At 41.5% G+C, this 26,231-nt stretch overlaps 2 protein-coding genes and 1 long non-coding RNA gene across 3 annotated transcripts in view; all 3 read left to right on the forward strand.

Annotated features, from left to right (window-relative positions):
- Nucleotides 1-4,695, forward strand: part of pyroxd1 (pyridine nucleotide-disulphide oxidoreductase domain 1) — an 8,522-nt gene extending 3,827 nt beyond the window's left edge. Inside the window, exons 7-13 of the mRNA XM_008300391.1 lie at nt 5-66; nt 194-296; nt 411-526; nt 1,122-1,244; nt 2,905-3,042; nt 3,245-3,334; nt 4,292-4,695. Of these exons, the coding sequence (XP_008298613.1) occupies nt 5-66; nt 194-296; nt 411-526; nt 1,122-1,244; nt 2,905-3,042; nt 3,245-3,334; nt 4,292-4,450 (791 nt within the window). The 3' untranslated portion in view covers nt 4,451-4,695. The remainder of the gene's footprint in view (nt 1-4; nt 67-193; nt 297-410; nt 527-1,121; nt 1,245-2,904; nt 3,043-3,244; nt 3,335-4,291) is intronic.
- A 4,092-nt stretch (nt 4,696-8,787) lies between these two features.
- On the forward strand, nt 8,788-25,047 carry etnk1 (ethanolamine kinase 1). The gene is made up of 8 exons (XM_008300390.1): nt 8,788-9,103; nt 11,199-11,458; nt 12,373-12,513; nt 14,879-15,021; nt 19,673-19,756; nt 19,843-20,003; nt 21,755-21,828; nt 22,736-25,047. Exons 1-8 carry the CDS (start codon nt 8,957-8,959, stop codon nt 22,806-22,808), a joined length of 1,083 nt encoding a protein of 360 aa, XP_008298612.1. The 5' UTR covers nt 8,788-8,956; the 3' UTR covers nt 22,809-25,047.
- On the forward strand, nt 15,035-19,304 carry LOC103371157 (uncharacterized). Its single transcript, XR_520932.1, has 2 exons — nt 15,035-15,987; nt 18,326-19,304. It is a non-coding gene; the product is annotated as an uncharacterized LOC103371157 (long non-coding RNA).
- Nucleotides 25,048-26,231: the final 1,184 nt, after the last annotated feature.

The raw sequence follows: 26,231 nt of genomic DNA on the forward strand, positions 1-26,231 counted from the left end.
ACAGAGCCTGGTAGCGCTCTGGGTCCCGACTGGCACGAAGGAATAGCTCTTCGAGGAGCGCAGCAGGTGAGACAGTTTGTGGAGGTCAGTGTGTTTCTGTGGGAAACCGCTCACGCAAATATTCAGTTTTGACCTTCTGCTCTGAGTATACTGTCTTCCAAAATTTCTCTTCCCTCCGCCGGTGTGTGCTCAGGTTTCCCGCAGAGTTTCAGTGGAATACCAGTGCGAAGTGGAAAAGATCTTCACCTCCGAGGAGCTCCTCAATTCCCCACAGCAAACACTAAGACCCGAGAGCGGTGAGAACCTCGGGCTTGTCCTCCAAATGCTCCTTTTTCTTGCCCTCCCCACTTCTTTTTTTTTTTTTTCTCCTCCTCTACTTTTTAATTCCTCGGGCTTTTCTTCCGTCGCAGCAGGATCCTGGCCGGTTTACGTCCAGCTGACCAATGGCAAAACATTTGGCTGTGACTTGGTTGTCAGCGCCACCGGTGTCGTGCCAAACGCTGAGCCGTTTCTCCATGGCAACACTGTAAGAAAACTCATCCATATGCAGACTAGAATTTATTAGCGGGCGTGCCAGTGCTGCAGGGATCTTCAGGCTTTGGGCACACTGTTGCTTTGTATTAGTATTAAACGCAATCCTGCTGCTTGTCACTCGTCATATCGTCACATGTCCGGCCAGACGTTATTAAGACGTGTCTGTTGTTGATTTCGTGTCTCAAGACTGCACACGGTTTCATGACAGGCCCTAATGTGGGACAACATTTTTCTGTTCCAGTTTCCAAGCACATAAAAGGCTTCAGCCGACGTAAATAAAGAACAAAGAGCTCTCATGCGCTCCTAATTGTTTTAGCCGGGATAACAACGCAGAGTCTTCCTCCTCTCATGTGAGATCTGCTTCTACCTACAATCTCATTTGTCTTCGTAATTGGAAAAGTGGATCTAATGCTCCTAGATGTCAGTAAAGGACAGATGAGCTTTCGTTGCTTTGGTTTTCGGCCACTGCATGAAAATTAAGTGTAAATTATACTGTAAACAGCTGATATTTGGCTTTTTTGTGCATTGTTGTAATAATTCTATGTTGCTTGTTAATGAGATCTTTACTTTATGCTGTGCGTCTTTAGTTTGCAGTGGCAGGTGATGGCGGCCTGCGAGTGGACGACCACATGATGACGTCAGAGCCGGACGTGTACGCAGCAGGAGACGTTTGCACTGCATGCTGGGAGCTCAGCTCACTGTGGCAACAGGTAAAGTCATTAAATATTCTTTACAACTGTGTAGAATGACAGTATTTACTTTAAACGTTGATTCTTTATGAGGTTATTTGTTGTCCTGTGTGCCTAAACCACAAGCTGTGCCCAGATTGTTGCCTTCAGAATAAACTGAAACGTCGAGCAGTTTGATTTGATTCCAGCAAAAGTTGGACGCATCATCAAATCTTATTTCGTCTTTTCCAGTCGGATTAAAACCAGTTGTTCCAGAACACTTAACAATCTGAGTCTGTCATCAAGCTACAGTCGAGGCTACAATACAAGCCGGTCTTCTGATGTTCAGGCATAAAGTTTTGGCAAAGAGAGAGAACCCAGAAGAGCTCCTATTCAGTGGATTTTGTCACAACTATGTGACTCGACCAGTGACCTCAAGTGGTTTGGTCGTCCCCAGGCCCAAAACCAACCTCATGAAAAGAACTATTGTTTACAGAGGAGCAAAAGCATGGAATTCGCTTTCTTTACAGATCAGAGACACTAAAAATATCGTCTCTTTTAAGAGGAAAATAAAAGGACAGTTGGCACAGAACATCGGAGGATTCTTCCTCCATTTACTGCTTTGTACCAGGTTGCATTATAAATGAAATGTTTGCTATTTATTATGTAGTTTTAATGTTTTGTAAATTGTAACTTTTAATTTTGACCCTGGAACCCCAGGGAGACAAGCAACCACTTTGTGGAAGCTAATGGGGGATCCTAATAAAGAATAAAGTAACCGACTCTCTGAAGTCGAAAACCCACGAGCATGTGGGAAAGACATGTTTAAAAAATTGGCAAAATGACAAAATGTTCAGAAACACAAAGAGTAAAAACCAGAAAAATTATCTGATATTAAGTTTTCCAACAGTCCTTGAACAAATCATGGTAATAATAATAATAATAATATAATAATAATAATAAACTTTATTTATAGAGCACTTTTCAAAACAAATGTCACAAAGTGCTTTTCAATAAAATAAATTAAAATTAAAATGCAGTAAGCATACAGAACAATTGATAAAAGTAGAAAGCACACACACACACACACACACAAAAAATCATGTGCTGTATATAGATTTTTAAGGAAAAATGACTAAATATAAGCTTAAAATGACTCACGTCACAAAAATTCTGAAACTTTTCTGTTGAACCAGGATGAACTGTGTGTGGCATGGAAACCAATTAAAAATGTACCTTGTAAAAAAATAATCTATCGTATGTTGAGCCACCATTTTTTTCTTTTCTTGTATTGGCAACATCTCTTTACACTTTGAAAAACATTGAACATGTTGGTTCCAGATGTTTTCATTTTTTGAGAATGAATAATTGAAGAAATTCAACTTGAGTTTTTTTGGTTGGTTTGGTTTTGGTTTGATGATTTATGGCATCATAAGCTTGTCATTCTGCACAGAAGTTGTTTTTAAGTTCTCTCCACTTCTAATCATTGTTGTTCTGTTTCCATAGAGGTGCAGGACTTTATATTGCAGTGAAAAATGAGCCCACACAAAACCTAACTCTATGTTTCATACATCTTCCTGCACCAGTGGCACTTTTTTAGGCAGTTGGAAGACTCTTTATCGACGCTGAAAAGCTAAAAACATTACATTATTTGTCCTCTGTATTGCATATTAGAAGCTCATACTGTGTGTTCGGTCTCCAGATGCGTTTGTGGACTCAGGCCCGTCAGATGGGCTGGTACGCCGGCCGCTGTATGGCAGCACACGTCCTCTCAGAACCCATCGAGCTGGACTTCTGCTTTGAACTCTTCTCACACATTACAAAATTCTTCAACTACAAGGTCAGCGACGTTTTACTGCAGGGCATTAAAGCTATTTAAATAATAACCACTGTGTTAATCATCTACTGCTCAAACTGCAACTGTTTTTTATTACTTTCAGGACCCATGAAGGTCATCCTCCCTCGGCCTCGTTGGTGTTTTCCTTCCTCTCTCTTTCCCAGCATGTTTTTAAACAACTTCCTGTCTTCTGATCGTTCCTCAGGTGGTCTTGCTGGGAAAGTTTAACGGGCAGGGGCTGGGCTCCGACCACGAGCTGCTGGTACGCTGCACCAAAGGCCGGGAGTATGTCAAGGTGATGACGTGGAGGGAACTAGTGATGAGATCATGTTTTATTGTGTCTGCTGGTTTTATTTCCATTGGGTTATCACAGCTCACACCATCAGGAGACAAACTCCAGAACTCTGCCCCACTTGGCCGTCCACCAGCAGCGCTTTTGTTTTTGTGGGACAACTTGTCGTATGTTCTCAATCTGTTTAACAAAAAGAGGTTTTTATTCATTTATGCACTATGTTTTGTCTTCTACAGCTACATGCAGCTTCTGTCTGTAGTATACTTTTTTTTTTTTGTTAATGTCAATCAAAACTTTATTTTTATTTTATATTTTAACTCACCAGCAATCCGTGACTATTTGACCTACTTGTGCTGTATTGCAGATTTTAATTTAATGCCACGATGAGAAAAAATAGTGAAATTTTCAGGCTTTTATCTTAAATAGTTCCTGAGATATTGTACTGTAAATTGAGCATCATCACATTTCAAGTGCTGGAATTGGGTCGACGAGCAATTAAAGAAAACAACCAAACATTCACATATGTCGGACAGTATTTCATCGAGTATCATCAAGCAAAAATTTCACAAATACCTTTAGAAATATTCTGATTTTATGTCATAACAACTGCAGGAAAATCAAACAAGAGTTGTTCTAAAAATGTGGTGATTTGATGGAATGACACTGATTCTATTTTTTTTTTTTTTTACTGACTTAAATGAAGCTAGAGTTTGTTTCTCTGCGATTAGAATTTGCTAAATCCTGCCTCTAATCTGAGCAGCATCAAAACCGCGTGTTGTTTTTATGGTGTCTGGGAAATTTAAAAGCCATCGCTGCGACGAACAATCAGCCGACGCCTGTGACATAATGCTGGGTCCGATTAAAGGACGATTTATCATCAATCAGTTATTGGTTGAAACTGTAAAGATAAGGAGGTCGTCTGAAGATGTTAAAAATTATTTCCTAATTTCTTGGTTCCAGGTGGTCCTCAGCGGAGGCAGGATGGTGGGAGCGGTGCTGATCGGAGAAACGGATCTGGAGGAGACGTTCGAAAACCTGATCCTCAACCAGATGGATCTGACGCCGTACGGAGAGGAGCTGCTCAACCCTGACGTCGACATAGAAGACTACTTCGACTGATCGCCGCAGCTTAGACTTTGGAATATCGCTGCAGACTGAAGAAATTATGCAAGTTTAGGGATGCCGATGAGGTAATCGGACTTGAAGAATGTCCAAGAAAAGGAATCGTGCATTCTGTCATGTCATGTTCAGATAGTGAGATACAGCTGTGTATTAGCTGTGGTTATCTGGCTGTTTGTAAATCCAAAAAATGTATTTTTGCTGTAAAAATTAAATTATTTGCAGAAACATATGCACTAAATGGCTGTTTGAATCATATGTTTAGATTATTTTTTTTCAGCTAATTGCGACATTATTCCTCTGAATCCTAACATGTCGCTGCAGGTTTGAAAAGCATGTGTGTATTTTTTTAAATTACACCATTGACCAGAGCCAGAAACTGTAAAAACATAAAGAAGTGCCTGATTTTGTACTTTCTGACAGTCCATGAAGTTCTCCTTCATACTGTTCTGTTGGAAAACGAAACCAAATCTACCCATAAAATCATGATATTTAATCAAAGTCAATGTATTCTATATGTCTTGTTTTAAAATTTGCCAAAAATATACTGTTTGCTCTGAACATAATCTGCAAAAAACAAAAAATTCTGCACTTCTCATCGCAACCGTGAAGCCTTTAATGACTCAGCTGCAACCAACGGTCATGTGACAAAAATTCTTTGATTTATCAGCTGAATTTGGCTGAACTGCAGGCTGAGTTTACACCTAGCAGACAAGTATGGTAACAATACATGGCATGTAGAGTAACCTACTTTTTTCAGTATTTGTAACACCTGTAGGAATGTTTGCATTTCTTTTTAGGAAAATAAAAACTCAACTTTATTTATGATTTAGACATAAAGACATTTCTGAGTTCTTTGTGTTATATTATGGTGAACAATGAGCTCATAGTGAGGAAAACTATGACAGGAGCTAAAAACATCCAGGAACTACTTAGGATTTAGAGAATTAACACATGCAGTCGTCCTCAAATGTATTCATACCCTGACAAAAGTAATGCTAAATAAACATTTAATGAGAATCATGATATTGCTTTTGAATTGTGGTTCAACAGAAATATACATATTTTTAAAAACAAGCAAACAAGCATGATGGGACCCGTAAACTAATATTTTGTTGAACAACCCTTTGAGCCAATCACTGCAATCAAGTGTTTTCTGTAACTCTCAGTCAGACTTCTGCACCTGTTGACAGGTATTCTGGCCCACTGCTCATCAGCAAAGTGCTCTAAGTTTTTTTATTATTATTTTCACCCACAATTCAAAAGCAATTTCATATTTCTCTAAATTATAATTTTGCTAATTTTTATTTATTATTACTTTTTTCAGTTTCTAGTTATTTGAGTGACGAATTCTGGCTTTTCCTTAATGGAAGGGTATGAATAAATTTGAGGACGACTGCATCTGTCGCATTCAAAGCAAGATTTAAAGTAAAAATGCAGACATGAAATGAGATACAAATGCAGCATATTGAGGATAAAATACACCAAGACTGACTCGATTTATTCTTCAAACAGCTAAAAATTTTTCTTTTTTTTACTCACAAGAATTAAACATGTTCATGTTGATGGTATAAAGGACAATCCCTTTGTTGCCGTGTCGTTATGGAAACTCTCGATCAGATTTCAGTCTAACTGGTAACTATATCTCCTGCTGTGCCGCGGCAACAATTGGCATTGTCAGCCTCGCACAATGTTGTCCGTTGTTACTGGGATGTGTTGCTTTTGGGGATGTTGCTATTTGAAAAGTGCCTCTTTTGAAAGGACAAGAAACTTTAGAAGTGTCGTAAAAAGGAGTCGAATTTAGGAGACTGAAGAAGACAATCGTCCATTTCTGCTTGTTGGTTCGCCGCTGGGCATGTTTTACTTTTTTTAATACCAACAGAGGAATTTTCTGGTTAGTAAAAGCTGCAACTTTGGTTTATAGTCTCTTAGAATTATGGAGCATAACGAAAAGCATGCAATAAGCCTCCAGGTCCTCAATGGACGTCTGTGGAAGCAAGTCATCAAAAGACACTCAAAACATGAGGACAAGTGTTCTAGTTTTCATATAAAGCTGCTGATGAGGTAAAGACAACACCCTCCACTCAGCTCTCCAAGGTGCATCTGTGCAAGTGGAGAACAGGGCATTATTTACAGCCATGGTTCTCAAATTTTCATCCTTTAAACGTCCCTTTAGGAGCCAAAGAATGCTCGCACCATCATATTTATTTCCTAATTATTCACAATAATAGACAAAGCACCTCATAAAAAAGTACTCAAGTTAGATCTGATTGAAATAAAGGTCAACATGAGGCAACTTTTCTTTATATTCTGCACATAGTTTACATTAATTCAGCTAGTTTCACTCCATATTTTCCCCCCTCTGGTCACCCACGTCCCCTCTGCAGTGGCTCTACGTCCTTCTAGAGGAGCCCACACCCCGGATTGAGAACCACCGGTTCACAGGCTGAGTCAACACTGCCCACAGAGCCACATGCGTCAAGATAAAATTCAAATCCCTGTTTATACAGAGACTGCCGGAGCAGAGGGCAGGACGACTGGAGCGCGGAGATCCGCATGTTACCAAGCAACCGAGCAAGCCAGATCTGAAAAGTGTGTCAGACGTGATCGAATACATGAGGGCTGTCACCTTCCACATGAAACATTTCTATTTATAAAAGGCGGTTTACTGCATGTGAGTGCTTGTTTTAAATGAAATGAGTCACTGCACACGGATTTTGCACAGACGTTGGATTGTATGTTCAAGTAGTCGTGATGACGACTCGATAAAATGGCTTCATTCAACTCCTGCATGTTGTTCCTAATTATTTCTGCCAGTCAGTCCACATCCAGAGGATTTCCTGGCTCAGAATGGACATTTGGGGCCCTTACTAACCCCCATGTGTGGCTGTGATGCAGACATCTATTCATTTTACTGTTATTTCTGACCATTTGATAGACGATAAATGTGTGTTATGTGTGGGTAAATGGGAACCTAATGACAAAACTGATTAAAAATACGACTGATAGTTCCAAATTGTTTGTTCTCAACCCAAAAAAAATGCTATTTTCTGTCCTGGTACTTATAGTTTTAGAAATTTATGCCACCCAGTCAGTACTGTCTATCCAAATACTTGCATTTTTAAAGGTCAATTTTGGCCAAACTACAGCTTATAGTTTTATTTCCACTCAAAATATACTTTCGGTCTAAGCACATATAGTTTTCAAGGTTTATTCCACCTAAAATATACTTTCTGTCCAAGTATTGATGGTTTTAAAGGTTTATTCCATCCAATTAGTACATTTATTCATCCCGAAATAGCACTATTTGGCCAAGTACTTACAATTTTAAAGGTTTGTTCAACCCAAAATACTACTCTCTGTTCCAGTATTTTTGGTTTTAAAAGTTTATTCCACCGAATTGGTGCTTTCTGTCCAAATATTTCTAGTTTTAAAGGTCAGTTCATCCTAAAAATACTGCTTTCTGTCCAAGTACTCCTAGTTTTAAAGGTGTATTCAATCCAAATACTACTTCTGTACAATCAGTTATTATGTTTGAGGTTTATTCATCCCAAAGATTACTGAAAAGTTAGCTCGCCTCTGGAGTAAACAACTGGTTGTCATGTTATCTGGACGGAAGAAGATGTGATGTGAACCAAGGGTCCTAGAAACGGGGTCCTACTACTGGAGCCCTGAAAGTGCAGCAGACACTTGCTACTCCTTGCAGGAAAACCTCAGACATCTACATTACAGATCAAGTTTAGGTGTATTTTGAGGTGTGTGCATGCTTTTGCAACATAATTCTAGCATTTAAATAAGACTGAAGTGACAACCACCAATAAAAAGCAGAGAGGCATTCAGTCTTCAAGCGTTTCCTTTAAATCCAGCATTGCGGCCGTGTTCCTTTTATGATGAAAAAAGGCGGATTAGCCTGAGTTAGAGTGGATTTGGCCTCTCCATGTCGGACTAGCTGGCTCCGTCACAGCGCTGCCATTTAAACCGCTCAGACGTGACGCAACACGTAATTCATTCAAGCAGATTACGCACGTGACATCAGCGGGAGAGCGAGCGGAGAGGGTGCGTTTGTGCGGGCACACCGCCGAGCACCGATTTGAGGGGTTCGGGTGATATTTTATCGGGTTATTTTGTGTATTCGCTTCACTTAAGAATTAAGCATTTAGTTAGGATTGTTTTGAGACGTTTTTAAAAGCAGGAAAACGGTTTAATTATTAAGCTCCGCCTCGATGGTGCACGCCGGTGACCCATCGAGCGCTCCCAGTGAGTCACCCGGCTACCGGCATGCACTGGGGTGACATTTTTATTTTTTTTTTTGGAGGTGGGTGGGTTTTTTGAGAGGCGTTGCCGCAGCACACGGACCGCACCAGGAATATATACCCGCAGTTTCCTCGCCCTGTTTTCATACATTGCGCATATTTTCCCGCCGCCAACTGCAGCAGCTTCCAGAGGTTTTTTTTGGTTGTGTTTTTTTCTTGAAGATAGACATCCGAAGAAGTCAAAGACGACGCCATGGCTAACTACATCCACGTCCCTGACGAGGCTCCCGCTGTGCCCAAAATAGACGTGACAGTTGACGAGAACGACTACCGACCCGGCGCGCTGAAGCTCATCAAGGAGCTGAGACCGAGCTGGAAGCCGTCCGAGGTCAAAATGAAGGTGCCGTTAATTAAAATTTAATAACGTTTCACCGTTTCCGTGCTCGTCCCGGTGTCTTTAATGCCCGTTTCGTTGCCTCCGGAGTCGTTTTAAAAGCGACGTTTTAGCTAGCAAGGTGTTCCCGCTAGCTAGTTACGTAGTTACACACGAAACTAGCTAGACACACGTTAAACCCCCACGAGCAACTGGAAATAACGTGTTAATGTCACTATAAAATCGCTGTTGATATCCACAGACAGATGGTTAGAGTATGTCCTGGCGGTATTACAGCCGGTATTTTTTTATTCATTTTTTTTTTTTTTATAACCGCCTCCTAAAGGTTAATGTTTTGCCTTTTTGCAAGTGGAATATGCGTCAACTGTGGTCAAGATCAAACAGTGGGGGGGGGTTTCTGTTTGCTCCTTTGCATTCACCTGGGACACTGTCAGAGTGGTAATAAACGACAAGGACTGTCTGGAAATCATGAGGATTGGTGTAAAGATGTCATACATAGAGATAAGAGATAAAACTTAAGAGTATTCTTCACTATTGTAAGGGACACAGAGGACAAAAAAAGAGCATGACTGTGGCTTTCTTTGCATTTGTGATTAGATCTAATCAGGTAAAGGGTGTTGATTGACCTGCCAACGTCAGAGGGGACTAATTACTAGAGCTTGACCCGTATTGGATTGTTGGGGTCAGTGCACATACCGATTCACTGATGTCGTCAGATTGGCCGGTAGTCTTTGAAATGCATCTTAGGTGTATGTTTAAAAGATCAAACAATGGTGTGCTTGTGTGTTAATTTTCTAGCAATGTATTTCACAATGTAGTTACCACAAAGACACCGCTTTGACTCGGCACCATTGTGTGCTCAGCTGCACTCTGCTACATGCGCTGCAGAGTGTGTTGTAAAGAATGGAGGATGACACTGTTTTTAAGTTATCTCATGCATTTTCTTCTGGATTATATTTTGTAAGAAGAAAAAAAAATAGCTTCATAGCAGCACATATTGGACAACACACACACGGCAAAACCAACACATACGTGACAGGCTGATATCAGCAGATAGTATTGGCTTACAGATGTATTACATTTACCAAAAGAAACACTTGACATGCATACAATATTCCTAACATCTAGAGAAAACAGACAACAAAAAGAGCATGACTAAGTAATCCTGTAAGAGTGTTGGTTGGTTGACCTGCCAAAGTAGACTAGTTACGAGAGAATGATCGCTACTCCAAAGCACATATTAATTTAAGAAAGTTATACTCGTGTTGGTTATCTGCTTGTCTGTGCTCTGCTACATGCGCTGCAGAGAATGGAATTGGAGCTGCCCCACTGGATAAACAATGTGATGAGACTGTTTCGACAATATCTGAAGCATCTTTTTCCGCTTTATGTTCTGTAGGAAATAATTCACATCAGCTCATATACAACATTTATGCTGCTGCTCACATATCCATGACAAGGCTAGCATCAGCTCATAATATTGGCTGACTAATGTACTACCATGTATTATGTATTATCCAAAGAGACACTTTGACTTGCATACAACATTACAGCCTGGACAAACACCCGCGAGGGATGTTTTCCTTTTCAGTCACCAGCTGGGGGTGTGGCTCTGCTTAGTAAACACAGTGAGGATGGAAGCTGGTCACATGCTCAGACTGCCGCTCTTTCCCAGTATATTCATCAATGACAGCAAAGTGGGAACTCAGCGAATGCCAGTCATTGCTTCCTCGTGCAAAATAAAATTCCAGACGGTCCTGGCGTTCCCAGTCAATCCCAGATTGAGTGAACAATTAGAGCTGGTATGTTGGCCTCTCATCGTAATCTTCCCAGCTTCACAGCAGAGACGACTCCGCTTAAATCAGCCATATTTTTTTTGTGGCTGCATTCATCCCGCCTTCCTTTCCTGCAGCATGCCAGTTTCCCAACTCCTCACAGAATTTATGTAATGCTCAAAACAATGTAGGTTTTCAGGCACAGTACTAAAATAGCATCATGTGGATGGTCCCACTGTCATTTAATGGTAGGAGGTCAGTTCAGGACAGACTGTGATCATTTCCCCTGATTCACCTGCCTTCCACTCTTTTCTCCGTGTCTACAGTTTTTCACAGATGGAATCACCAACAAACTCCTCGGCTGCTATGTGGGTGCAGTCATGCAGGATGTGGTTCTGGTCCGTATTTATGGCAACAAAACAGAACTGCTGGTCGACCGTGAAAACGAGGTGAAAAGTTTCAGAGTGCTACACGCACACCGCTGTGCGCCGCGCCTTTACTGTACCTTCAACAACGGCCTGTGTTATGAATTTCTGCAAGGAACCGCCCTGGAGCCGGAGCACATTCGCAGCCAGCCTGTTTTCAGGTAAATGGAAAAGAGCTTGCTGTTCACAGAAGGCTCTTTACAGTATTTGCACAGTGTCATCAGAGGTGTGTCACCTGTCACTGCCTGACATCCCGAGGCTACATATGCATACTTACCTTGCATAATGACTGACAAAACAGGCTCTTAGCTGAATTTATTTGCATACTTTAGATCCCTGAAACTGCGAGGGGAAGTGCCAGTTCTCTCTTGTTCCTTCTTCTCTACATTCCTTCTTCTTTTATTCACTTTCTTCACTTATTTTCAGTTGTACAGTTGTCCGGTGCAGTTCAGCTTTCCTATACACACAATAAGGAACGATTTCCCCAGAGGTGTCACGGGAGTAACTGTGTCATATTTCTGAAAGTTCATTAAAAATTGGCCATACGCATAGCTCTTAAAACATTTCACCCAAATGCAGGTTAAGAAAGAAGGGACAGGTCCACAAATGTTTATGAAAAACTAGGAAAATACTATTTAAAACTTAACTAATGCAACCGCTGCTCATCTACTTTATAGTTTCACCAAAATAATCTGGTTAGGAAACTCTTGTGGCTGTGAAAAATGTAAGAATAAATAAATGAGAAGTCCATGAAGACAGTAATTACATGCAGATTGGATATGTGGTCTGGTAGATGAACTGTGGTAAATTTCTTTTTAAATGGGAGCTTTTTCTAGTTTTATAATCGACGACGAATTAGACAAAACAAGTCTGGCCAAACATTGATGTTAAGTCTAACTGACACATCATAAGAATGTTTTTAAAAATATTTGTAGCCGACTGAAAAGAACATGCAGCTCTGAAAAAAATATTTTTTTTATTTATTTTTTTTTACTCTCAGTGGCTAAGCTGTAACTGGAGCCCAGTGTATTCCTCCTTTCCGCTCTCATTCTGATTTTCTGCTTCCACCTTGCAGGCTAATCGCCCGGCAGCTGGCCAAGTACCACGCCATCCATGCCCATAATGGCTGGGTACCGCAGTCTGACTTGTGGCTGAAGATGGGCAAGTACTTTGCGCTCATCCCAAAGTACTTCAAAGATCCTGAGCGAAATGCCAGGTAAGTTCATGTCATGAATCGAAGTTACGGAGATGTGCCAGCTCCTTAGATGTGGCGTGTTAACTGTCAGAACTGTCCCTTAGGCCCATTTAGTGTTTTAGAACAGAGAGAGAAGAACAGAAGAACACTTTGCATAACCAGTTTAACAAGTGAACACATGAGATGGGAGCACAAAGACACTTTGAGGACAATCTGAATTTGAGAGAGCTGTCTTGTTGTGTTATTCACGCTGTTCTGAATTCAAATCAACTGAAAGTAACAGTGAACCTGTAATAAATAGATTTGAGAACCTTTACAAGGATGCCATTTTTCTGGTTCTTTGAAGAAGGTGTAGTTAGAAAAAAAACAGCTATAAACACGGTGTTTAGGATCGTGTAGCGTTGCATCATGTGTATTCCGGTTATCTCGACGTGGAACTATATGACCTTGTACCTCTCTTATCAGTGAGTCACGAATGATTGAAACGACCCCGTGTGCAATCGTACGACACAAGAGCGCTCATTATCATACCTCGTGTGTCCTGAGGAAGTACGTGGAATTCCTTTCATAACCTCAGCAGCTTTGGTTTACAGCTGTGGCATTCCTCAGAGCTGTCAACAGAGTGTGTGTCTCTAAAGTGTAAATCATAGAAGAGCAGGCCGCTGTGAGTAGAAAACGTAGTTTATTTATGCTCAGACGAACCAGAATCAAGCCTGCTGCATCACGTGTGGATTGACTTTTAGTTATTGTTTCCACAGGCACTAACAATTGCTTGACAATTTGGCAATAACAGCGACCTTTGTGTATATTGACACCAAAAAGTGAATCCAAAACAAAGATTCACGTTGTGATGTGACGTTGATTTCTATGGAGGTCACCCTAATAATTCCATGGTAGGAGAAGTGCTGACGAAGATTTAAGGCTTGTGACACCGGCCGCATCTCGAGGGTTTTGCATATTGAAGCCAAAAGCAAACATTTGGACAACCTCAATCGTCTGGATATTTACTTTGCGGTACAGTTTTTGTTCATTTTCACTTCCCTGTCGCCTGATCACTTCCTACAAGTGGGGGAAAAAAAGAAGAGGAGGGCAGCTTTATTATTTATGTAGATTTTATTAATGTTTTCACATTCTTAGTCTAAGCAGTTTCTGGGTGTTTACTTACTGAAGCCTCATTTGTAACTCCAATATAAAGTCCTGCACTGTTATGGAAACAGAACAACCACGGCTAGAAGTAAAGAACTGTGTTTTGTGAATGTGATTGGGGCTGTTTAACAAATCCTCAATGCCATAAATTCTAAATACAAGAGAGCGACATTTCTAGATTTATTTTACAAAATTTGAACAAAAAATAACCGGAATCAACATGTGCAGTATTGTTGTTTTTTTTACGTGCCCACAGATTCTTCCAACACTGGAAAAAACGGTGACTGTACATGTTATGAATATTGCACGACTGATTAGTTTCCATTCTCGTCTCCTCTCTGTTCTGTGCAGTTTGCAGTTCAGCTTAAAAATATCTCAGAATTGTTGTCATGGGACTGTTGGTCATAGTGGAGTGAGTCGTCGCTTCTTATCTTCACTGAGCTGGTGCAATTTTTAGGTTTAAACAGACACTGGTTCGTGTAAATGTTTTATTTTTGATAGTTTTTTAAAGGAGACATGTAGAATAAAGTGATTTTGATGACATGTCATGACTTTAAGCTCAGATTTGATTAAATTTTCCAATGAATCGTCACATAAAGTTGAAAATCCTGAGATTATTTTCTGTTTTCACAGTTTCTTGTTCTGACAAATGGTGTAATTTTGGGGATTTTTGTTTTTAAGATATGGTCTGCCTTTAAGTCTGTTTTATAAAACGGTAATGAACTAAAATATTTTGATAGTGTAGTGATGTACTGTCACAACAGAATATAATCTATGTTATTGTGAATTAGCTCAAGCAGTTCTTTTAAAGCACTAAATATCTTTCGCTGCAGTTGTAAAATTGTGAGGATCTCAGCTTCAGCAAAGCCTTTCATTCTCTTCAGAAATGTTCCCATTGTGCTCTAACTAGGTTGTCGTGAGCTATTGTTGTGCTGTCATGCTTGGCATTAATGAGAATAATGGTGTATCTACAGGACAGTTAAACAGACTTAAGATGACATAAATATGTAAATGTACGGACCCAGATGAACTGTTTGAAAAATTAGAGTACTTGTTGTTCCTTTCGCTCTCTTCTTTTTTAATGTTTTCTGTTTCTATTCCCATCCTCTGTTTATTTCTAACTCTACTTTCAGGTTCCCTTTCCTGACTTATCCACCTCCATCTGCTGTTCTGTTAACACTCCTTTCACACCTCCGTCTTCCTCATATGTTCACTTGCTTGTCCTCTCTGCCCCCTCCAGGTTTAACACGGAGGTTCCCAGCCCACAGTGCCTCCGAGAAGAGCTGGTGTGGCTCCAGCAGAGGCTGTCGCTGCTGGGCTCGCCCGTCGTTCTCTGCCACAACGACCTGCTGTGCAAAAACATCATCTACAACGAGGAAGCAGGTGAGTATGAACTGCAGGAGTGCAGTCATAGACAGTACTCGTGTGACTGATTTGTGTCGTAGTGTGATCTGCGGTGGTCCCTTTGCTCAGGTAGGATTGCATTACCTGGACTTCCTCAACCCTAGTCACATGCTCCACTCATTGTCGGTGTTTGCATCGGGCTGCAGGTGTGGAATTAGAACGGTCAGACAAGACAATCCAGCTGTTTGGGTGTTCTGCTCGGGCTTTACGTTGACTCCTTGTTTAAATTTTGCACATGCATTTATATGTTGGGACTAAATTTGGCCAAAATCTCCTTTTTATGAGGGGGGAATACAAAGATTTATTAAATTAAATTTGGTCCAAAGTGAAGCCTTTACCCATTTGGATTCTTGTTCTTCAGTTTGTCGGGTGTGTCGTTCTAATTCTGTGCTGAAAACTTGTAAGCTAAAACGAACAATGTCATTGCATCATACCACATACTTAGTTTAATTGGCAACACATGGTTTTTTTTGGAGCTGTTGCCATTTTTTTTTTAAATGGTATGAATGTCAAGCAGCCTGACCTCAGGTAAACTTGCTTTTGCACTTTAATTACAGCAGCCTGTGAGGCCTGTCAGCGAAACTGTTGTAGCCATTGTCTTTGTAGCAGATGAATGACATGGTAAACAGATAAGAAAGACTTAACAAGTCTGGAAAAGAGGACAGCACGGGCTTATATATAAATATGTATGTGGGAGGTGGGCGGGGGTGTTTAAGGGAGGGTTTGTGAGCTGTCAGCCCCCTCGTCAGTTTGCGACGAGGGGCGAGGCCCTTCTCACAGCTCCTTGTGTCTAGCCTTTCTCCCATAGGAATGACAGCCGAGGCTGTGGCTGCCGTGCGTCACCCTGCCCTGGGGAGGCAATGGAGGGACACACCTCACACACAGTCGGCTCTGAGGGCCCTCGCGTAGTCTGCCCACTGCTCAGGCTAATCGGGATGAGCAGCAGTAGGAGCCACGTACCCACATATCACCCTCCAATGCTGCTCCGGTTGTCCACGTGACATCTTATTGCTAGGCCACTTACAACACTGGTTGTTACACAGCTGTTTTTCTTAAGTTTGCCCTTACTGTAAGTAACTGAGCACCAGCTAAAGGCTTCAATCGCAAGGCTGCTTGTCTTCACTCTGCAGTTTTTTTCCTCTCATAGCATCAATATTATCATCATAATCTTTTCATTAAAAGAATATAAAGGTCTGATATTCCTTATTTTTCCTGTCAATAAACCCCATGAAGAGATCAGAACCAACACTGAATTAACAACCTGCGTAGCCCAGACCTTATTTATAGCTTATTCCCCTATGCCGTAGAGCTCCATTGTTGTCCAGGGACAATTAAAAACGCAGCAGTGAGCCTCAGTGGTTCGCTGGGGGGAAATGTTCCGTGATATTATGATGAACACGCACTATGCAGTTTATTTTGAGTCAATACTACATCCACTGTCCCGCTGCTATAAATACGAATGTGTGTGTTTATCCACAGCCTCAATAAATCCACACTGCTAAGACTGCAGTTCTGAGCTGTTTAGGGAAAACACTGAGCCTCTTCTAATATCGAAGTTTACGTTTGAAACACCTTTTTGAAGCTCCGTCTTTAGTAGGAATGATTAGCGTAGGGGCTGAGATGCACAGGAAAGGTGACTGTTTGACTCCTCTGTTGGTTCTGGTGTTTTCATGGGAATAGTTGACAGTCATAATACAGAATATCGTCAGCTTTTATACTTTAACCCTCTGAACCCCGAGCAGTTTGCACCTCTATGGAAACAGCACAACCATGACTAGTTCAGTATCACAAAGTTATGATGCCACAAATCTGATAAGGGTTGCAGCTCAGTCACAAGTAGATTCACATTCATGGTAGGGAGCGCAGAAGTTTAGTTTTGTTGCAGAGTCTGGTTAGTGCAAATAGTCTGTTTCTTTTAAGAGTGATACTAGAATGTAGGGAAATTGACATGATGTGACAAATGAGTAGTTGAAAATCTGTTGATTCGGTTTTTACAGGTTCTGGTACAGTTTCTGTGAAGAAGCACAACGTGGGGTTCAGAGGGTTAAAGCAGAAACATATTTTCTGCAAAGTCATGGGGTAATATTTTTTTTGCCAAAGCACACAGACGTTTCTAGGTAACAGTAGCTCACCAGGGAGTCCCGAGTGCACACCTGCAGAGTCTCATTTGAATCTGTGGTTCTGCATATCAAAGAAATGTCGACTGGTTGTATCCAGTATCGCAGGAATTCACCTCGCACACCCTGCATGTAAAACACTCCCGAGCTCTGAACATTCTGTTCTCACAAACGCAGCATTTTCCAGAGTACAAGTTAATGTATAGATCTTCTGTAGAGACGAGGTCCCCCACGCACAATTTATGCATGTTTGCAGACTTGCAGAGTAATGCTTTAGGCTACAAGAAGTAACATGAAAGAGTTTATTAGTACTTCTGTGTGGCGGTATTATTGAAAAAAAGCGAGAATCGATATTGGTTTCTTCTTGTTCCAGGACTTCACAACCAGACCAGTCCTACAAGTGACAACACCAACACAAAGGAATCTTAGCTCCAGGCCATAATTATTGTATTTCTGACCGCGCCCGCTCAACCTATCTAAAGCTTCGCCGTCGTAAATGCCGTCGCTGTCTTCCACTGCACTTACAGCCTTTTGTTGAGTAGGCATGAAAGGAAACCAAATAGCTTCCATGCTGTTTCCTGTCACTTCTGCTCAGCTGTAGTTGCTAAAACCACTTGTCTGCCAAACGTAACAGCAAATAGGCCACCACTTCCCGTATTGATGAACCCATAAGCATTAGAGGTTTTTTTTTTTCTCTCTCACAATTTTACCAAACCAACTCTCTCAACAAGAGCTTTCTTTCTGTCTCTCTTTGCTCTCAGCCTCCATCACAGGCTGCTCCTCTCACTTTACTCAGATGTTTTTAGAGACAATAAAAACCATTTAACTCGGTCCCTAAGGCCAAAAAAACACAAAACTGCAGCTCAGCAGCCAACGGGAAGCCTCTCAAAGATTCTGTCATTTGCAGAAACAAGCAGAGATGTCATGCTATTGGATTCGGCGCAGGCCAATAGGAAGGGAGCATTGGAGGGGGAGTGTTGTGGGAAGGGAAGTTTTTGAAGGGTCAGGGGGAGGGAGGGAGGGAGGTTTGGGAGTTTGGCAGCAGGGCCTGATGTTTCGACACTGTGCGTGAGAGGAAGAATGGATGCAAGACAAAATGTGTCAGTGAGCGAGCGTGAGCATGTGTGGAAGATGTGTTTGCCCCAACCTTTTCATCTGCTGCACAGGGGGGCTATAGCCACTGCCCGGAGGTGTTCAGTTGTGTCCCGCTAGGACCTACACGCCGGCTGGTAACCCACCTCATAGTGTCTTTCTCTGTAGTCCAGCACCACCTCAAAAACTAATGTTCCACATGTTAGGGCGAAGACATCAGTAGCCGAGGCCAAAAGCATCATTCAGATACATTAAGTAAATGCACTGTTTTTCCAAAATTCTACTTTTTCTTTTTTTTTTTTATTAACGTCTCTGTAACAAACCGGGCTTGTGAAAGTAAGGGTTTGTATTTTGAGACCGCTTCGTCGCTAAATGCCTCTTTTGTTCATTGTCAGTGCGGACACCTCGCATTTTCAGTGGCCGACAAACGCACTGAGACAGCAACACATTCTTTGACCTTCCCCCCCCCCCGCCGCCGCCGTGCTCCAACATCAGATTTGCAAAAATTCCAAGCAGCTGTAATCCTCCGGCAGTCAACTCAAATTTAGGTGCCGAGGAGGCGTTTACAACTATACTCATTACCGTAAAGGTTTAGTGTGTATCCAAGAGCTCCTCAGTCATTATCGTCATCAGGTGCATTGTTTTCTTTAAGTCACCAAACTTCTAAGAGAGCATGTCAGATAGTGTGTTGCTGTACATTTGCTTTGGCACTGTACTTTGCCAAGTGTCTCTTTGTATTTCCTGTCTTTGTCTACTTTTTTTTTTAACATGTCTTCAAAACATACCTCTGACTTTACTCCGTGCATGCATCCATCCAGAACAAACATTCCCCGAAAAGCCAGCTCGACTCCACTCATGTGTGTGTGTGTGTGTGTTCAGTGTGTTGCATGTTGCTTTGCATAATTTTCATCCCACTTAATGTTACCCAGCTGCCTTTCTGTGGTTTCCTTTAAAAAGGGCCGATAACTCGACCTCTATAGCTGTTGAGGTACCCGCCATGAAGACCTGTCTGTTCTCTTTTGCATCACTTGTAGTTCTTCTCTAATTTTACTTTAAAAAAGGGGGGCTTTTATTGTGAAACATACATGTTTCTAATTCCTCACTGTATGCTTGCACATGTTCCTAAAAAGCATTTTATGTGGACGGTGTAGGAAGCATTTGTCAGCGTTTCTGCCTGTCTTAACTTCTTCTCTTTCATTTCTCTGTGCTAAACTCCTCCTCCACACTCCTCAAAATGCAAACTCTTACTCCTTGCCCCCCACAGTTTGCTTACTAGCCAGGCCAGTCCAGTCAGACATGATGAAAGTTAGGGTATGAGATGAAAAGCCTTGACATTCTGAGTTATCGAGAGGGAAACATCATCATCATTTTGTGTTTGCTTCGAGTGCCTCTTGTCTAAACGACGCTGCTTCTATTTCCAGGCAACGTAAAGTTCATTGACTACGAGTATGCTGGGTACAATTACCAAGCCTATGACATTGGGAACCATTTCAACGAGTTTGCTGGTAAGTTGAACTTCTACTGCTTAATATGTGCATTTTAGTGCAATTAAGGCATAAATGCACGGTATTTACTTTTTGTGTGTTTTTAGGCCTGAATGAAGTGGACTATAGTCACTACCCAAGCCGGGCCTTTCAGCTGCAGTGGCTCCGCTCCTACCTGGAGGCCTATAAGGAGCACAAAGGCCAAGGCAATGAAGTGACTGACAGAGAGGTGGAGGTTCTCTACGTCCAGGTCAACCAGTTTGCCCTCGTGAGTATTTGTCGTAGGTCTACAGCTTTGGAAATAAATGTTAGGAGCACTGTGTCCTGTCTCTTTCTGTTGCAGCTCCTGGTGCAAACAGTGTATTTTTTTTTCTCTCTCAAGGTTATAACTGAAAGCTGCAATGGCTGTCTCACTGTATTCCTCTTTATTAAGCAACAAGATGGCTGCCTTCTCGTCTTTTTGCAATTCTCTTCCTTTAGGCATTGATTGGATAAAGCTGCTGACTTTACAGATACGGAAAGTGCACTAAATACAAGACTCAAGATGTGTTTTAAGCCATCTAGAGTGAATTTGGACACATTTTTCATTTCTTTTAGAAGATGCTGTAATTATTTAACCCACATAATGCAATTCTGACTAACCTAACACTATCAAAGCGCTGTCGTGTAGACTTTGTAAAGAAAACCACAAGAGGTTTCATAATTGTTTCCAAAGCTGCGCATTATAACTGCATTAGAATATAAACGACGTTGGATTCTAATAAAGTTTATCTGCACCTGTCTGGTGTTTATGGTCAAGTCTGGACTTTTATAAGATGTCGACTGTTTCTAAATAATTAATAATCTGTGTTTTAGTGTGTCCAGGGCCACTGCAGTCTGTTAATATTTATCCACATATTGATTTATTAAGAGAGAAAAAAACCATTAACCAATATGAGCATGCAGGAGCTCGGCTCGGGAATCTGTTATCAGTAACGAGTGGGTGATGATGATTTAAAAATACATCTATTTTCCTTCGTTTCTTTTTTGGAGTGATGATTTGAACTACCATATCACCAGGAAAGTGGCGGCTTGATGTAAAGTTGTGATCAGTCGCCACTCATAATTTGAGTTAATAGTTGAAGAATAACTGTAAGATTGTAATCGTAGAAGCGGCTCGTGGTTTCCCGTATTTGTTGGCTCTGAGTAAACACTTGTCGAGGTGCCTTGAGGGCAGCGGAGGCTGATAGGAAACAGCTAGCAAAGCAAACTGAGGCTGAAAAATGTAACACTGAAACGTCGAATTAACATTGTTGAAAAGAAAGCCACTGATAAGTTAGACGCCGGCCTTGACGCACACTGTCCCGACAGTCCAGGACAAATATCGCTTCATGTTATCGGTTGTTTCTGCTTCATCATTTCTCCACAATGCCCCTGAAACTGGACGCTTGCAGAGTGCAGGTCTGAGTTGATTTTCCAGGCTGCAGGTGTTGGATCAGCAAACACAGGTTATGAAGTACCTGCTCTGAGTGTGGCAGCAGGATGTTTGCAACGCAGTGGCGCTGGCGGCCTCGGTAAGCCTCGGCGGTCTCCCCAGAGCCACACTCCGCCGCCTTGTTTACTGTCAAGAGCAAAAGCGGGGCAGCGTGGAGGATGGGCAAGAGGAGCAATTGTGTTTCTGTGTCAGCTATTTGTTGTTGTTGCCATAGGGCCTCTGCTGGCTTTGTGTATGCTTGAGTGAGCTGTGTTGGGTAATTAGAAACGACATTTGGTTTAAGACCGTGGGGCGGCGGCGGCTCAGGTGCTGGAACAGGTTGTTCAGTAATTGGAGGTTTGGTGCTTCGACCTCTGGCTTTCATTAAGTCCAATCGAGGAGCCGGCGTGATGGCGCCGCTGCCATTGATGTTTGTTTTAATGGATGAGTGAGTGGCAGAAATTGTAAAGCACTAAAGAGATAGAAGTGTCGTCCAGTCACCTTTTACAGTGAATACACGCTAACCTTGTTTTATCTCCCTGTCGCCGTGTCTCCTCTGTTTCTAGGCATCTCACTTCTTCTGGGGTCTCTGGGCTCTGATCCAGGCCAAGTTCTCCACCATCGACTTCGACTTCTTGGGGTATGTTGGCAAAAGAAACTAGCAAGCTCACTTCATTTAAAGCTCTCTTTTTTATTGTGATCATGCTCAGCAGATTGAATCATTTGTTTAACCCTCTGAAGCCCAAAACCCATGAAGATGTGTCATTTTTAAAAGATGACACCATTTCTCATGGCAAGAAACTGTAAAAACAGGAAAGTTTGCAGATTTTTGTCAGGATATTTAACCGAATATAAGCTTGTGTCATTGTGAACAATTGTAAAAAGCCAGAATTATACAGTTTTTAGTCACCAGATTCTGTAAAAAACTCAAAACCCCGTCCTTCTTGGCGTCACTGAAGAGCCAATAGTGACTCAGCTCTGACCAGCAGTCACGTGACAAAGTGTCAGGGGACTTCTCAGCTGATCGGCAGGCAGTGTTTATACAAAACAGATAAGAGACAAGCATGGAAAATTTTTAAAAATCGAAGCAGTAAAATATCCATAGTGTGTAGAGTCACTGTTTAGTCAGTGTTGGAGACAAATGTAAGCACGAGAAACATGATGAGTCCACGATGTACGATGATCAGTCACAGAAATGCAACCTTACGCTTTTATTTCTTGCCTTTTTTTCCCCTTTCACCTTTTAATGGTGTTGTAACTACGTCATACTGCACAAGAGACACTTCTGAGTGCTCTCTACTTCTAGTCGTGGTTGTTCTGTTTCCATAGAGGTGCAGGACTTTATAAAAAATTGAGCCTACAGTGGCTAAAAATTTCATCAGGATCAGAGAATCCCCAGTTTGGGTTCAGAGGGTTAGAACAAAAAGTATCCAGATCGGCATTATCTGTCCTCCGAGTTTGTTTGTTTGTCTTTTTTGCTCTGGAATCCACCTCGTCGGGGCCTTTTTATCTCTCCGGCTGACGCTGCTGTTCTCTGCGTCCCTCAGATATGCAGTCCTGCGCTTCAACCAGTACTTCAAGATGAAACCAGAAGCCACTGCGCTCAACTTACCTGAATAGAAAGCCTCCACCACCACCCGCCCCTTCCCCCTCACCTTCTCCTCCTCCTCCAGCTCTTCCTCTCATCCGACCTGCTCCGCCGACGACTGCAGAGCGCCCTCTAGAGGTCCGTGTAGAGAAGAGCCACGCTGAGAGTCCTGTTCGGTTCCCCCCCTCGCCGCCCCGAGCGTCTTCATCCGCATGAAGACCGAGCGGACCGTAGTCTTACCCGCCGTCTGCAGACACACCTTTCGTTAACCAGGATTGAGCCCAAACTGGCGGGCGTGTGTGACAGACAGATTTAAGACCTGTTTTAATGTGAAGCCCACGCGACAGCTAAATTACTGAGGTCGTCTCTGTTCTACTAATATGACACATTAATGTGATATCATTTTGTACTCGTGAGCAGCTCAGATCACTGTAAACGGAAAGGCAGACGAGAAATAGCGACTCACCAACATGTGGGATGAAGTAGCCCAAACAAAAAAAAAGAAAAAAAAAAACACTAATGTGACTGCCTGGACGCACCTTCCTCACGCTGATGGGGTGAAAGCTTTGAGAGCCAGCGCAGTTAAAGACCAAATTCATAAAAAAGTAACACAAAGCCCGCTTTGTTTGCTGAAGAAAAAAAAAACAACATGGAAAAGGCCAGTTCTGCCCCGTAATCCCACGTGATCCACCGTGAGGGAAGGAAAACAAAACTCTCATGGCCTGCCTCGTGACTCCTGGTTCCACCCTTCGTTTCCTCCAGTACGCCGTGCATGCAGTAGAGACACGGCGCGTTTACTTCTAGCCTCTCCCTCGGGTCGAGCCCATCGATCTGAGGGCGGGGATTTCTGTTTTCACTGTAGGTTTTTATTCTTATTTTTTTTTGACACTGAAATGTGAACATTCCGTGTTCAGAACGGTAGATTGGGTCGAGCTCTGGTCCGTGCAGTCAGCGGGGCGGCGTCTTAATTCACTGTAAAGCCACGCCGTTGGACGCGCGACCAAAAACACCACGACGTCGTCGTCCGTCGCTCCGTGTCAGGGAAAGCTTCTGGAATCATAAAACACTGCTGTTCGGTCCCAGGCGAACCCGGGACCGGCCTGTTTTTTTTATTTACACTCGCAAATGTTAAATGTGACACGGCCTTACTGACTGTCGGCATTCATCTTTTTTTTTTTTTAAACGTTTATTGGGATTTCGGCGGTAGAAGGACATTCGTCTTCTAGTCTCTTGCACTTGATATTCACCTTTGACCTTTCGTGTTAATCAGATGTTTTTTAGAAGGAGCTCGACGAAGCCTTTTTTTTAAAAAAACGAACACAATCTTTTGGTTATTTAACAAACCTACACCAAAGTGCTGACATCTTTTTTCTTTTTTTTTTTCGCTTTGCACACTGTTATCGTTTTGTAGCACAAAGAGAATTAGAAAAACACGGAGTTGTGAAAATGTGACGGCTTTTATACCTTTTTTTATTTAAAGTGTTAGCGCGGAGGTCTTTGAGAGCGTCGGGAGAGCAGCGACACCGAAAAAAATTCCTCCAGAACAAACCGACGAAGCTCCATGAAGAGACCAACCGGAGCTGTGCGAAGGAGCAGATGTGGAAAGGCTTCGTCTGCCCGCGTGCCTGTGAAAGCTTTTATTTTATACTGACGGTAGTGAACTTTGAGGCCTCATCGCCGGTCTTTAGCGTTTTTTCGCGTCGGCGAAGCGAGCTGGACCTAAACGTCGGACATATGTGCAAATCTTACGTACTTGTTGGGAGAAAGGTTTCGATTAAATTACCGGTTTGAGTTCTGATGGTGGAAAGTTTAAAGGTGTCTGTTGAAGATTGTTCTTTTTTTTTTTTTGCGTGTACGGTTAGACTAAAGTTTACACAACCTTAAATTAATGTACTCAGTCAAATTCAACTTAATCTTAAAATACTAAAAAAAAAAATATCTATCTATCTACTGGTGGAATATTTCATAGAGGCTTTATTTTTGACTCTGTCTGGAACAAATGTGTTGGTATTTAACAGTCTGTCTGCCTGTCGTCGATCTCTCTGGCCACTGTAGCATATGTTTATATGTACATTAAACAAATGTAATAATAATAATATCTTTGCTTGTTCTCATATGTGAATTAATGTACATAGAGGGAGTTCTTTTATTTTTTTGTTTTCTAAAAGTTGCATTAAAGTGAATTATTGCCCGGTATAAGAGGTGAAACTGGAATAAAAAAATAAATAAAAATGTAAATATGCTTTGAAAAATAAAGTTTATTTACGCTTACGGGTGTCTCGTCTTTTTATTTATTTATTTTTTTTTAGACATTCTTAAAGAGAGTTTTCAGTTTTATTTGTATAGTTAATTTAATTTAATGAACAAAGAAAATTTTACGACGACAAGCTTGAAATCATTTAGAAATTTTATTTATTAGGACGAGTGTTTCCCATTTTTCGTTCACTTTGAGGGGAACAGCGCCCCCCTTGGCTAACAGTTAATAAATAGCTCATCGTTGTGGTCAAAGGTGGTACTGCAGCTTCATGGAGCTCTACTAAAGAGGAGGAAAATAAAAGGGAAAAAAATGGCTTTCTTGTTTTAAAACTTGAAGGACAACACGTCCACACAACAAAAACAGAAATTTAATCCCATAATTTAAACTAAACTACCTCGAGAATTAACAGTTTGTCCTTCATTGCTAACAATAATTATATGACAGCGCCAACAGTGTTTGAAAGTCGGTTTTTATCAGCCTGCCAACAAGCATCACAAAGGGCAGTGTGCTTTCATGACAGAGCCGGTTTTAAATCATAAAACACGAGACCTCGTTCGTGCTCGAGTTGCTCATAAGCGGCTAATTGTTTGTTGTCGGTGACGTCATCCGAGTCATGAGACGAAAATGAAGTCATTGTTGTCTGTTTCTCCCGAAGCTGCCTTGTGATGATGAGCTGTGGAGGCAAGTCTCCGGGCTAGGACGGCCTTAAAGGTCCTTCTATTATTAGATCATCTGTGTTTCAATTAGAATTTGAAAATGAGAAAAAAAAAAAAAAAACACAATTCTGTTCTTTGTTTCGACACAAAAAAATGGAAAAAATGAACATTTTAGTGGTTCAGGATAATATCAGATAATCCATAAATCATTTGTAGTTCAAAAACCAAAGATGCTCAGACACATTAATGTTTTTTTAAATTTTGGGTTGTGAAATGAAGAACAGGATTAAGCTTTTTGAATTACAGATTATCTGATGATACCCAAACCCACGACTGAATTTGCAATTCCACAAAAACAATAATTTTTAAAAAGTATTTATTTTCTTTATTGTCTCAAGTGTCTGATTTAAAAAAGTGAAAGAAACATTTTGGTTTTTAGAATTTTTTTCTTCTTCTTTTGGACACCAGAAACAAACATATTCTTCTTCTTCTTCTTCTTCTTCTTCTTCTTCTTCTTATTATTATTATTATTCATTTATTTA

The sequence above is a fragment of the Stegastes partitus genome, unplaced genomic scaffold (genome assembly GCF_000690725.1).
Source record: "Stegastes partitus isolate 25-593 unplaced genomic scaffold, Stegastes_partitus-1.0.2 Scaffold1532, whole genome shotgun sequence".
Lineage (NCBI taxonomy): Eukaryota > Metazoa > Chordata > Actinopteri > Pomacentridae > Stegastes > Stegastes partitus.